The sequence below is a fragment of the Physcomitrium patens genome, chromosome 10 (genome assembly GCF_059467195.1).
Source record: "Physcomitrium patens ecotype Gransden chromosome 10, ASM5946719v1, whole genome shotgun sequence".
NCBI classification, from domain to species: domain Eukaryota; kingdom Viridiplantae; phylum Streptophyta; class Bryopsida; order Funariales; family Funariaceae; genus Physcomitrium; species Physcomitrium patens.
Genome location: NC_143419.1, coordinates 8,567,126 through 8,580,041, shown reverse-complemented (window position 1 = coordinate 8,580,041; position 12,916 = coordinate 8,567,126). Strand labels below are relative to the sequence as shown.

General features: G+C 46.0%; 2 protein-coding genes and 1 long non-coding RNA gene across 3 annotated transcripts; 2 read left to right on the top strand and 1 right to left on the bottom strand.

Annotated features, from left to right (window-relative positions):
* The first annotated feature begins 326 nt into the window (after positions 1-326).
* LOC149988250 (uncharacterized) lies at positions 327-2,943 on the top strand. The gene has a single exon (XM_090253674.1). The coding sequence runs from the start codon at positions 891-893 to the stop codon at positions 2,634-2,636; it is 1,746 nt and encodes a 581-aa protein (XP_090109800.1). The 5' UTR covers positions 327-890; the 3' UTR covers positions 2,637-2,943.
* A 1,648-nt stretch (positions 2,944-4,591) lies between these two features.
* On the bottom strand, positions 4,592-5,340 carry LOC149988249 (uncharacterized). The gene is made up of 2 exons (XR_016505105.1): positions 5,080-5,340; positions 4,592-4,963 (listed from the first exon to the last, which is right to left on the bottom strand). It is a non-coding gene; the product is annotated as an uncharacterized LOC149988249 (long non-coding RNA).
* A 544-nt stretch (positions 5,341-5,884) lies between these two features.
* On the top strand, positions 5,885-12,173 carry LOC112287978 (uncharacterized). The gene is made up of 8 exons (XM_024531684.3): positions 5,885-6,413; positions 6,792-9,842; positions 9,974-10,164; positions 10,270-10,353; positions 10,576-10,659; positions 10,783-10,903; positions 11,094-11,168; positions 11,314-12,173. Exons 2-8 carry the CDS (start codon positions 6,959-6,961, stop codon positions 11,745-11,747), a joined length of 3,873 nt encoding a protein of 1,290 aa, XP_024387452.1. The 5' UTR covers positions 5,885-6,413; positions 6,792-6,958; the 3' UTR covers positions 11,748-12,173.
* Positions 12,174-12,916: the final 743 nt, after the last annotated feature.

Below are 12,916 nucleotides of genomic sequence, written 5' to 3'. Positions count from 1 at the left end.
TCATTGATTATATATATATATATATATATATATATATGAAATATTGAAGCCAAGGGAAAATAAACATAAAGCCTACTTTTTGGGACGCAAGGTTTTTTTTTATTTACGTTTCAAAATAAAATTATAATGCATTACATTTTTTTTATTCATTTTGAAATTCTAGTTTCAAGACATTAAAAACCAACTCCAAAATCCTTTCAAAATGGGAGAAACGGGCGAAGGATTTATAACGAACAGAATCATCGCTTATGTTCATCCATGACCACAACACCTACATTCATTCATCCTGCTGCGACTGGTTTCCGGCGCTGCGGACTTTGATAGTTGCGACTCTCGTTTTTTGTTTTTAGAGGCTTTGAAGAATTTTAGCAGAGGCCTTCGAGAATTCAGAGTTACGTCTAGTCCACCTTTGCTTGATAAGTGCCGCTCATTGCGCAGAAGTGACATAAGTGGGCTGTGTATTCTACACGTTTTAGAGAATCTAGAAGTGATTAGTTTAGGCAGGGATTCTAGACTCATAGGTGATGTGTTTTTGCGTTGTGATGTTGCAAACCTGCTTTCAATTTCGTGGAGGGTGTTGCGTGCCTCGTCCAGAACGTTGTATTAGTCGGGTATCTGATCTCGTGAGGCAAAATCTTCTGGTTTAGGGATGCTGTAGTTTTAGGGTTAGACTGCCGAGGTTATTTTGTAACATGGAGATTGCACACCTCTTGTGTGGTTGGGGTATTGAGGGGATTCAGGGAAGATTGTGTTGCTGAAGTGGGAAGCTGTGGCACCGAACTGAAACAGCAGGGTTTTGTTGCTTTTTAGGGCTGAAGGGTGTGAGGGGAGATGGTGTTCAGGATTTAGGGTTTAGGGTTTTGTGTTTTTTACGAGTCTCTTTGCAGAGGATGGCGGGGAACAAGATGAAGCAAATAGTGCAGGCGAATGAAGATGCGAAGTTAGCTTTACAGCCCCAGGATGAACAGCTTGTTGAGGAGATTCTACCTACATCTCTTTTGAAAGTTGTGCAAGGTCCACTGTTGAGCAATTCATCCTACACCCGTGCGGTTGAAGCAGCGGTGACCGCAGTCAAAAGAGGAATTACGAAGGAGATTTGCAAGGAGTGGCTAGATGCCACATTGCGGCTTTTGCAATCTCGAAGCAACCCCCCTCTCGCCCTGTTCTGGGCGTTTGTTGCTGTTCAGAAGTGCAGTCTGGTCAGTGAGGGAGCACTGAACGCTGGGGGTTTTGAGAGTATTGGTTCTCAGCTCTCGGTAGCACAGTCTCTCCTCCATTTATTGAAGTTGGTGACGGCTGGGTTTTGCGGTGGACCTGCAGCCATAGCCGCTGCTGCTCCAGTCGTGCAGATTGTTGTCCAGTCCTTATCTACGTTCAGTAAAAGTGCGAGAGCCTCTGACGTCAAGCCGAAGATAAAGAAGAAATTGTGGGGAAGTCTGCACAAGGTTATTTCTGAGCTCTCCGGATTCATCACTCTGTGCCACCACAAAGATACATCCGCAATGCATGGCCTCTTTAAGGCCCCTTCCGCCACCACAGGACTTGACATTTGGCTTTCCCAAACCTCGGAGTATTCTTCTTTGTTCCCTTTTGCTATACAGTTAAAGTTGGATGGTTTTCTAAATCCTGCAGAATCGGTCCTTCACTTCGGGGAAATTGTTGAGATAGAAGTGGCCTTGCTGAGACTCATTGCGGAAATAGTGCACGAGCGAGTATTTCCGAATTCTTCAAGCAAGGATGAGCTAGAGAAGAAGCTGAAGCATAATATTATTATGTATGCCAAGTTGTTGGGCAGCTCAACTATCATTTTGGACATGCTCCTTGACCCGCCCTTACAGCTTAGCAGTATCTTGAGCGATAACGAAGAGGCTCATTTGCGTAACGTGCTTAGTGAGATAGTAGTGGTAGGGGTTCCGAACTCAAAGATTTTCATCGAGGATATAGGCGATTCGTTTGCAGGGGCCGCAGATAAAGATGGTGTTTCCTTTTTGAAGAGAATTGTTATCGCGCGTCAATTGGCTGCGACTTTTAGGTCACAGAAGGAGTACCTCCGAGCTTCAGATTTACTCGCAGGTTTGTACAAACGGAAGGCACCTTCACAGCTTGGAGAATGGTTGGGTGCCACAGCCTCCTTGAAGGTGTTGATCGGCACACCTGTTCTTCAGAAGCCTCAGGCTCTAATGGAATGGCTTGTGAATGCCCGCAATGCTGACTTCAATGTAGTGTTGGATAAGACATGCATAGAGCGCCTGAAGAATGAAGTACCCGAGGATGTGGCTGCAGGCACGGACATCGAACAAGACCAACATCCCGACGAAACTCTGTTCTTCATAGATACATCTAAGTCTAACGTGCCCGATGTCGCTGAGGGTGAATTCGACGCAGATCACGCATATCTCATGGCAGTCGGAAGTATGCAGGGTGCTGTGAAAGAGAATGTGCTCTTTCAAAGGTCGGAGCAGTTGGAGCGGAAGAGGACGAGGGTTGCAGCCAAGGCTGAAGCGGCTAAATTGAAACAAAGGAGAGATCAGAATGGTGCTAAATTGACAGAGCAAGGCGGTGAGCCTACCTCCGATTCTGAGGACATATCCATGTCTGAGGATGAGTCCGACGAGGAGTCGAATATGAGCCAGTAAGTTTGTTAACGAAAGCCAAGGTGCAACAGCAGGATGGCGGCAGCGTACCCGAACGAAAGATGATGCCGTTTCGCTGTGAGGAAGTTGCGGTGCAGGGTTACGTTGGACAGTAACGATCAACCCAACCAGCAAGGGGATAGTTGTGATTTAGGGCTTGAACTTCTAGATGATCTGTGGATAATCAACTACCACTCGTTTGTACACGCTTTGCGCAGTAGTAGTTTTCTTTTTTTAAAAACCCTTGGCACTTTTTCAGTCATTGTATTGATGTTTTTGCAATCGTCACATACTGTGATTCTTTTTCTTTTGTTTTGGGTTTCTCTAATTTGAAGAGTGATTCAGTAGATGTGGATGCCACGGGCTACTGAGTAGGATGCTCCTTATGGACCTTACCTGTTCCTACCAGAATCGTACATTACCTTTGTCAACGAATTAAATTTTTTCATATCCTAACGAAAATTGCTGTACAAACACTTCAAATTTTCTGATGTTTCCTGATGTCGGCATCTCAACAAACAATACGTAACTTTCGCAACTCCACACTCAAGAACAAACGCGGGATTCGAGGGACAACTCACGCCAGCCATTCGGTAATCAACTGAACCCCGCACCGACACAGCGCCTCTTCATCTATCATAGACGCGTAAGTAAGACAGCTAGAGTCATCAACTTGCAGCATGAAAAGCTGGTCGAAAGTTGAAACTTCTGGAATATAGCATTACAGTTCCTTGCAACTTTAGCATTTAAACACCGCTTTCGTCATTCGTGTGAACTCAACTGGTGTATTACACATCCCATCCCATCCCAGCTCTACGATGTGGATGCAACTCAGACACGATGCTTCCACCCAGCTGACCAGCGACAACACAAGCGTCGAGTACACAATTACCACCCCAGCCTGGAGAACAACAGTATCCCCCCCCCCCCCATTTCCCATAGAACTCAACAAAAACCTGACCATAGTGGGGTACCGAATTTTCCCAACATGAACCACGAACAAAAACCGAGGCTCACACGAACATCACCCACGTCGTCTCAACATATCAGGAAACTTCGACCATAGCTGCTGTAATTTGATGCTTTCTTACCTTCCATTTTTTGACACATCACTGTTGAAGAAATTCTCTGTTTTGGTGCACTGTTGTGGTTGTGTGGTTATTTTTGGAGAGTAGAAGAGATTGCGTGGGGATCTAGAGCCGGGCATGCAACAATCCAATACAGAGCTGCAGGCGCCATTAATGAGAAGGTCCGTTGACGGCTTTCAGGACATTGCGAGAAGCGTGGCCATGAGGGATTCACTGCATTTTAGGCTTTATTCTCGGCCTGCTCCGCCCTCACTCCCTTCCTCATTCCTCTCCTCGAGATGATGACCCAGCTTCCACTTTTGCAGGTAATGTGCTATAAATGCGCAACCAAGTCTTACCTTCTTTGCATTGTTTGAGGCTGTGGGTGCCTGCCCCTTGATCGTGATCCATTTGCTTCGTGCCTCAGCTCTGCTGCAATGCTGATTGAAAACGCCCTTCGTCATCGTCTAGATTGAACAACACTGTTTTTCGATTTGCTTTCTGTGTGTGCGTGTGTGTGTGTACCAGTTTCGTCATCCGAGTTTAATATAGACAATGGTAAGTAAATTTATGTCGTAAAACATAAATTTATGTTGAAAACTTATGTGGTGAAGTTTATGTTGTGCTTAGTTGGACATCTTTATTGTAAAGTATATGATTTGTTGTCATGGTACCTTTTGTCATCATGGTTGGGTCAGTTTTGGGTATTAATTGTCATCTCAAAAATCTCTATAGAGAATTGTTGTGTGTTAATCTGAAAATACTGATTGAATGAGCAGTTGATGTACTTTGTGAAGAATGTTTGGTATTACTTAAGTATTATTAGGATAATGATGGAAAAAAAAAAAAAAAAAAAAAAAAAAAACCACATTCAAGCAAACAACTGCAATATACTTTGGTGATGACATTTATTACTCCATCCCACACACAACACATTCTCCACTCATCAACCCTATATAAATTTCTCAAATTCCCTAAATACTTCCATGAATTTTTCTTGTTGCACCACCAGATTTATCTACACTCCCCACACTCACTATAAAATGGTCATGTCGGAGGTGTGGTCCCGAAAATGAACGGAGTATGATTGAAGGTAATCGAGACCGAAATCCAAATCAACTAAAGCACGCCGAGCATCCCAAATCAATCAAAGTCACTGACGTGATCAAGATTACGTGGGCTCATTCAGATGCTTGCCAAAGCTTTAGCTTCACACCAAGTTGGGTGGAAGAGATAGAGGAAGTGCTGCGAGTGAATTGCAGGCTGGGGGCATGAAGCAGGGACACGGTTAGAAAATAGCCAAAGATTAAAGACAAAATAATAAAAAAAAAAAAAATGATCTGGGAAGATGAATAAAATGGCAAAACTCGAGCACCCACCCCACGCGCGCACAGCGCATTTGAGGTCCACTTCCGATTTGTGCAATCCAGCATCGCTGAAGCGAACATCACCCCCCCTGCGATTGCAAATCCACCCAACTCCGGCAAGGTGGGCTCAAAATTCAGCGATGGTGCCCAACAGAATGACAAAAAGTTGGATGGATAAATCGCCACAGCTGTGGAACTGTCTGCAGGTCGATGTTTCGGCATTTACGACATGTGGGGGGGGGGGGGTTCCGTGCCGTGGACGGTGAGTGTACCCGTCACCCCGAGACTAACCGAGACTTCCAGACTAGCTTTTCGGTACCATCCAGTGAACTTTGCCGGTGTAGCTCCAATTATAGCCCACGATGCTACGCCACAGAAAACCGATCCAGAATTGTCTCTGACAGTGTCGATTTATTCCTGCAACTGCTCGGCTTCGACAGGCACAATCTTAATTTTGCGTGTGTGCATACCAGCTGCGGGATATTTGTACGTGTTGAATTCCAGCTCTGTACAGGTCAATGGTAAGTTCGCTAAATTAGGTGCTATTAAAGTACAGTCAAGCACTGCTCACGCCATCGCAGCAAGGGTTCGGAGACGGGAAAGCGGATGGATTTGAAAAAGTTTCCGTGAGGAGGCACCATGCCAGGGTGGTTTTGTTCACAAAAGCGCCATCTCGCCCTTCTACTTCGGGGACCGGACAAACCAGTCTGGCACGGCTCATCCCGCTCTCCCCACTCCCTGCCCCACCCTCCAGTCGTCGTTACCATCTTCACCTCATCATTCGGAAGCTTCTTTTCTACGTAACCCATCCTGCCATTTCAACGCTACTGGAACCCAGTGTCAACGCTCTGTAGATGCTGAACTCGCAGCGGCCGAGTGTTTGGTGAAGGATTGAGTAGCATGCATGGTTTTTTTCACCAGCACTCGTCTTGTTTGTTTCGGGGAGTACGATCGGTTCAGGTGGCATTCCCGTCTAGACAGCGGGAATGCACGCGAGTTGCTTTGTGAGACTGTGCTCCATGTTCAGATGATCGGTTTGAGGTATAGGATTAGCTGGTTTCTTGTAGCTGGAAGAGTTTCTGGTGGGTACTGAATACATGCACACGGAGATTATGAAACTTTTCGGGGATCACCAAGAGACATGAAGCCAAATGCGAGCCTCGCGGTTTTTGATTCGTTGAACTCAATGTCGGAGTGTTTTTCGACACACATTGGTGTACTTCCGACGTAATTTGGTGAAGAGGCACAGAATCGATTTCTCCAGAAATCTTCCTTCTGAAATATGCTGCGGTTCTTGAATGTCCGGGTCATCATGCATATTCAACCCGTGCATTTCTCCACAATAGGTAGGGTGATTCTCTCCCGAAAATGAAGCATCTGAACATTGAAACACGTATGCTTCTGAAACTTCGTTCGAATCAACGGATATTTGAGAGTCACTGGCAGTGCTACCTTGAGTGAGATTCAGAGTGGGCGTGATTTTTATTTTTTGTTTATTTTTTGTGTTTTTTCGTTGCTCCCTTGATAGATGCGCTCCGCATTTGACAATGTGAGCTGTCATTGCCGGTTGGGGTCAGATGAATTGCAAGAGTCTGAAAATCAATGAAAATTAGTGTAGTGCTGCCGTCATATCTTCTTGTAAGTGGTTAGCACTTGTTCTCTAATGACTCGTTTGCTTTATGTTTTGGTTTTTTACTCACACTTGACAAGTATGCACGTCACAGAGGATTTGCCGCACATCGAAAGGAGCTTGTGTGACAACAGATGATAAGTGTGTATTTCTTTGCAACAAGGGAATAGTGACTCCGCAGAGGAGATTGTACACCACCCCGACGAATTCGTGAAGGGCTCCAGCCTACCCATGGGGTAATGTCAGCAGATTTCGATCACCATGGGCGGACCCAAAACCCCTGCGCAGAAAAGTGACGGCAAGAGAGGGCGAAAGGACGCGAAGTCATCTTCCACAATGAAACCCGAGCAGTTTGCTCGAGGAGAACGAATCAGGCGACCTGGTAGACCTGTAGACCTCAAAGTGGACGTGGAGAACTTAGCAGATGTTTTCCCCCTCTCACCAATCGAGAAGTACATGGTTGAGACACCAACTGCTTCTAATCGCTCAACACAATCGCCGAGTTCGTTCCTGCAACCGGATCAGTTCTTTTCTGAGCTAAGCGTCAAGACACCGACTGGCAGTCAGACAGATCTCTTTGCCAGCGATAGTCCCCGTAGCGCTCGTAGTACCCGTAGCACTCGTAGCGGTAGCGAATCACGGAATGAAGCCATGTCGCTGGAGGTGAACTCGCCCAGTCTTAACAAAACTCCCCAAAACGCAGAGAAGATAGGAAATAGAACAGTCAAGGAAGCCACGCTAAAGTCCCCTCGTCCGACGCAGGTAGGTGAGAAAGATGGAAATAAGCCACGGAGAACTGAGGGCATTAGGCAGCAACCGCGAACACCTCGAGCAGAATATGCGATTGAACATTTCTATGAGCCTGCGAGTTCCCTGCCAACGTTGGAGTTGTGCTACGAGGGCAAGCCTGCCCCAGCACCTGCCCATTTACGTGTCAAGGCTGGAACTGGGACAGGCTCTCTCTCGAATAATCCATCGCAACCATCACACGAGAAACAAGAGACGGATTCTACCCCACCACCTTCGGACAATTTGAAGACTGAAGAATTTGAAGAGTCTCATGGAGCAGTTGACCTTCAAGGTTCCAAGTCTCCTGAGCTTCAGAAGTCCTCATCTGAAGGAAGTACGCGGCCTTCCAAGGGAGGAAGTGCTGCGATGCTGAAGTTGCAATCAACTTCGGCCCGGATAGGCAGCACCTGGTCGCCGGCCAGGATGAAGGAGAAACTGGGCAGTAGTTTCTCTGGTAGGAAAGGTAGCTCGTCTCGTGTGGATACCGATTCTAAAACCCCTCATTCGTTCCATGGAAACACGACCACGAGTGCGCATTCGCAGCCGATCAAGTCACATGGCACTGAAACGGAGGGGAATTCTGTGAAGCCCGTCAGTCGGCTGCGTCGAATGTTCAATTGGCTAGGCAGAAAGACAAGCTCCAAATCAAGTTCTGGTTTGAAGGGTGAAAAGAATGGTGGTAGTGGTAAGAGCGATTCTAAGGCTGAGCAGCAGGTTGAAGCAGATAGAGAGCAAGAGGCTAATGAGCGCGCTGCGGAGTTCGATACCGAAAAACATCATGTTGACAGTCCAAGATCCTCTGCGTCGAGTGTCAGCTCTAGTTTTTCTGATGTCAGTTCTAAGTCGTTCAGCAACAAGCATTCGCACCACAAGAAACACGCCAAGTCTGAGTCGGGGAAGTCAAAACCGTGGTTGCAGAGGGTGCATCAGAAATTCCAGGGGCGGGGGACCAAGGATAATGAAGACGACATTTTCGAAGCAGTCCGAAAGGCAACGCTTCATGATGGTGCAGATTCCAAAGATGGCGACAGTGCCTCCCTAAATGGATCGACCAGATATCACTTGGAGAAGAACTCTCTCTCCAAGCTTCTCACAAAGCACAAGCGAAATTCCACCTGGGATGCTGGCAAGCTAAGTCCAACGGATCATCCGTTCTCCCCTAAGCAGCCGCAGTTGCATAAGAGTGACGCTCATGTATTACTTGCGCCTCCAAAGCGACTTACAGGTCACGTAGGAGAAACCGAATTCCAGCGAAGGAGAGGCAAGCCGTCCACGTTGAACACAGAATCCCGGTTGTCTACTCCGACCACCACCACCACCGATGTTGCAGACAAATTGGCATCACCGAGTAACTCAGTGAACGAGACCATAGAGAAGGGAAGTGCGCCCGCTACGCCTGAAGCCAAAGCTGTAGTCCTTGTAGAGAGTTCTCATGAAAGGCATACTGAACAAGGTCTTCCACTTCCTGCGTTGCCCTCAACGGTAGGTCCGACGACTTCAGACAGGGCAGAGCCACAAAGGTCTCCAAGATATGTTTCTCCAGAGAGAGCTGCATTGAACACTCCACCGATATCTCCTGCAGCTCAGCCTTCGTCGCGGGGTAGCAGCTTCGGGTCAAGTTTTAAAGGGTTCAATTCACCCTTGCCATTGCCAGTTAGGGTTGGGTCGCGGAGCTCTCCATCGAGTCCCATCTATGCAAATTCTGTTGGTCTTTCGAAGAGCCCCGAACTTCTTGCATTATCTCTTGTTGGAACGCAAAGCACTCCAACGAGTCCTGGGTTGTATACACCATCACTAGGTTGGACAGGGATGCAGAGTACTCCAACAAGTCCTGGAGTGTGTGGAGCTTCGTCTACTAGCGGAGCTGGGTTTCAAGACTCTCTCATGGCAGTACCAGATGTAACTTCGCCAAGGAGCCCAGGACAGAATTTTGGGGAGCAGCTCCTGCTCGAGGACAGCACCAGTTGGGCTGATTCAATGGCGAAGGGCGTTCAACAGGAGCAATCGCGCGCCGATGCATCTGTGCCCAGAAACGGCTTCAAGGGGGCAAAAGCTCATGAGTCTCACAGTCCATCGTCGAGTGAAAGAGAAAGTTCGGACAAGCAGAAATCAGGTAGTGCCAGTGTAGTTCCACTGCCTCTTTCGCCACGGTCGCAGATGGTGTCCTTCGAGCAGATCGTTGCTGGTCGCGGTCGGACGCCTCCCACAGACAACACTCTCATGAAGTTTTTCTTCAAGTGCCGGGAAATTGAGCACCTGAACAAATTTCTTGCGCTCCAGAAGAAACGATTTCTGGATTCATTCAATACGGAGACAGCGAAGTGCTTCCACATGATATTGTCAGAATCAGGCAAAGGTGTGGTGTGGTCTATTTCCCACAAACATATATTGCTTTTGGTGGAACGTTCAACTATCTTCTGGACATCTACATGCATGCTCGCAGGTTTGGTGCGCAATCGTGTAACAGATAGATGATTTATCTCGCAGGTCTAAGCTCCATGGTGTCTACGATCTGCACAGCTTGGCTGTTGGAGAACACAATGGCTTCGGCTTCCGTGAAATGGCATCCCATTCCGGTGATGAACATGTGCCAGAATGAAATGTGGCAGCATCGGGACGTTGCGTGGCTTTTCCATGTCGTTGGAATCGAATCAAACGCCATTCTCTTCCTCGATGAGGTAATCCCATTAGAAACAATTCATGTTTACGTGTGCTTTGATAGAACAATCAATGTTTGAACCCTATCTGGGTAGCATTCTGAACAGCCTTCTCGACCTGTGTAGATTACATCGAGTAATGAGACGTTAGTGCCTGGGCGAGTGAAGCGGGCAGTGACTGGCCAAGACATTCTGGTTACAAAAAACGAGGTAACTTCTTGGACATTATTTGAGATTGATGGTTTGATGAATGGTCCACTTTAAGCTAGCGCGAGCTTACATTTGCAGAGTTTCTAATCGTCTGATTGTGGATGAGCGATATTGGGAATGGGAAGATGATGACGAGGTCGATGAGAAAGACCGTCGCGCATGTTAGCGTTACATTGGCTTGAACATGTTCTTCCGCTGAGGAAACAGTCTTGTGGAATGCAGGCATCCAGCTGCACCATTGTTTCTGAAAAATTTCGACAGGAAGCTCCTAAACTCCTCCAGGCCCGCTACATGAAGACGCTCCTGGTGCGATGTTATCCTCTGCTTCTAGTTCTTTCTTCTCTATGTTATCGGTCAGGAAGTAAACTTCAAGCAAGTGTCATGGAAACTGTGTCTTACGCTTTCGGATTCTCGTGTGGCTGGTGACAGCTTGCAGGAATTCTTGTGGACACAAAGAACTTGTCCGCAGGAACAGCAAGGGATAAGCAGCAGGCAACCATTCTGCTTGTGGGAGCTGGCTCATTGGGGAGAAACGGTTTCTACAATCATTGTGAGTTTTTGTGACCTCTCTGAGTTTTTGCTTGAAGAGAAAGAGAGTGTGAAGTTTTGCTTTCGCATGTGCTCAAACTCCCTGGATGTTTCTTCACCAAGGTGATGCCATGAAGACGGACGTAGATTGCCCCGTCTTCGTTGTGATGTCTGAATTGAAATGCACTCATAATTCGACATCACGTGTGCAGTGAATAACATTCGTGAAGAGAATTACGTCACCTCATTCATCAAAGAGATATACGGCGATTCCAGTGCTCTGACAGGTATGCGAAACCTCGTAATCCAGCCTTAGCTTGTGTTAAACTACACTACGTGCTGTTCGTCGGTGTAACTTTGAAAGTAGAAGTACTGAGGAACAAAAACTGTCTCCGTCGTGTGAATTGAAACGTGCTGGAATGTTCACCGCAGGGGAGAAACCATCGCGTAGAGGTAGAGGCGTCGAGACATTAAGACCGATAAGCGGCACCATACCGCCCGACAAGAAGCTAGAAAAGCCAATTCCGGTGGTCATCCCGAAACCATTAAGTGAAATCGCTGTTCCAGTCTCACCCCCAGCTCCCGCACCGGCACCGTCACCGAAAAAACCCATCACAACACCAAGTCGCAAACCCGAGCCCGAGGTCAAGCGAGAAGCCGACACCAAGCCTCCGTGGTCGACCAAAAAAGAACCCCCAAAATGGAGCCGCAGATCTGAACCCGAGATCAAAACTGACAACAACAACAACACGGCACCATCGAGGAGGAAGAGCGAAGTCTCTGTACCCGAAGGTCGTGGCGCACCACCGAATTCCAAAATCTCGCATGCACTCCGTCGGTTACGACCTCGCTCAGTTGTTCAGTAGCTGAATTGAATTGAAATGCAGCGCCTTTCCATCATCGCATCGCATTCCATCGCATTGCAGCAGGACCCACATTGAGACCTGTTTAGTTAGGATTCCCCATCCCCATTCCCTGGTACAGATTGATTGCTTCATGTGGGTCTAGAGCTCTCCATCGCATGTCGAGCAGCAGTGAGTGTACAATTTCATTTTAGTGTTTAGTTTTTTTATGGTATTTTTATGGTTTCTTTTTTTTTCTTTTTTCCTTAAACATTTCTTTCTGTCAGGCAGTGAGGCATTTCGGATTGTCTCCTCCGACGAAGCCCACGTCACGCTGCCCTCAATTTTGCACCACCACATTTCCCAAAATTCTTGGCCCACCAGAAAATACCCTCAATTTGTGTACAGTTTGCACACCGTGCTAGTGTAACATGCTTTCCCTTTATTCGACACCCGTGTTTCTTCAATTGTAACCTTGCTTCTTTCATTTTTTGTTGTTTTGGTTTGTTTGTTTATGTGCTTGTGTTTTCTATTTTCTTTTGACATCAGTTTTTGAATGTGTATTGCACATTATGTTACTTGCTCATTCTATGTTACAGGTAACCAAATTGGTTGAAAAAAGTTGAAAATGTCAACCAAGCAATATTGTTTCACTTATTTTGGAGACAAACCATGAACTTGATTGTGTCTAGCTATTAATACCTAATAGGATTCTAATGAAGAATATCACTTAGACTGTTAAATAAAGAGGTAGCTTCCTTTGTAGCACCTCTTGAAACAAAGATTGTAAAAATGTGCTTCATCCACTCATTTGCTAAATGTATTTTTGGTGTTAAGGAAACCTCTGTTATGAAGACCTTTTAGACATATATATATATATATATATATATATTCTTCAAACAAACTTAATGAGATATTTTACAAATAAGACAACCTTTTTTTACTATTATATAAGTCTAAGCAAAACATTTAATATATATGCATAATTTAAAATTTACTTATTTAAATAAGACCATTCATTGGAATTATTAACTTTTTGCATACATATTTACATTAACAATACATCAAATTAGACCTAAATAATTTAATAAATTGATTGACCATATTAATGTGTCTTAATAATGTATTTTGCAAGTATGACTATTTGTATCTTGAGTTGGAATTGTTATGTTGATTATATCTTGCATCATCAT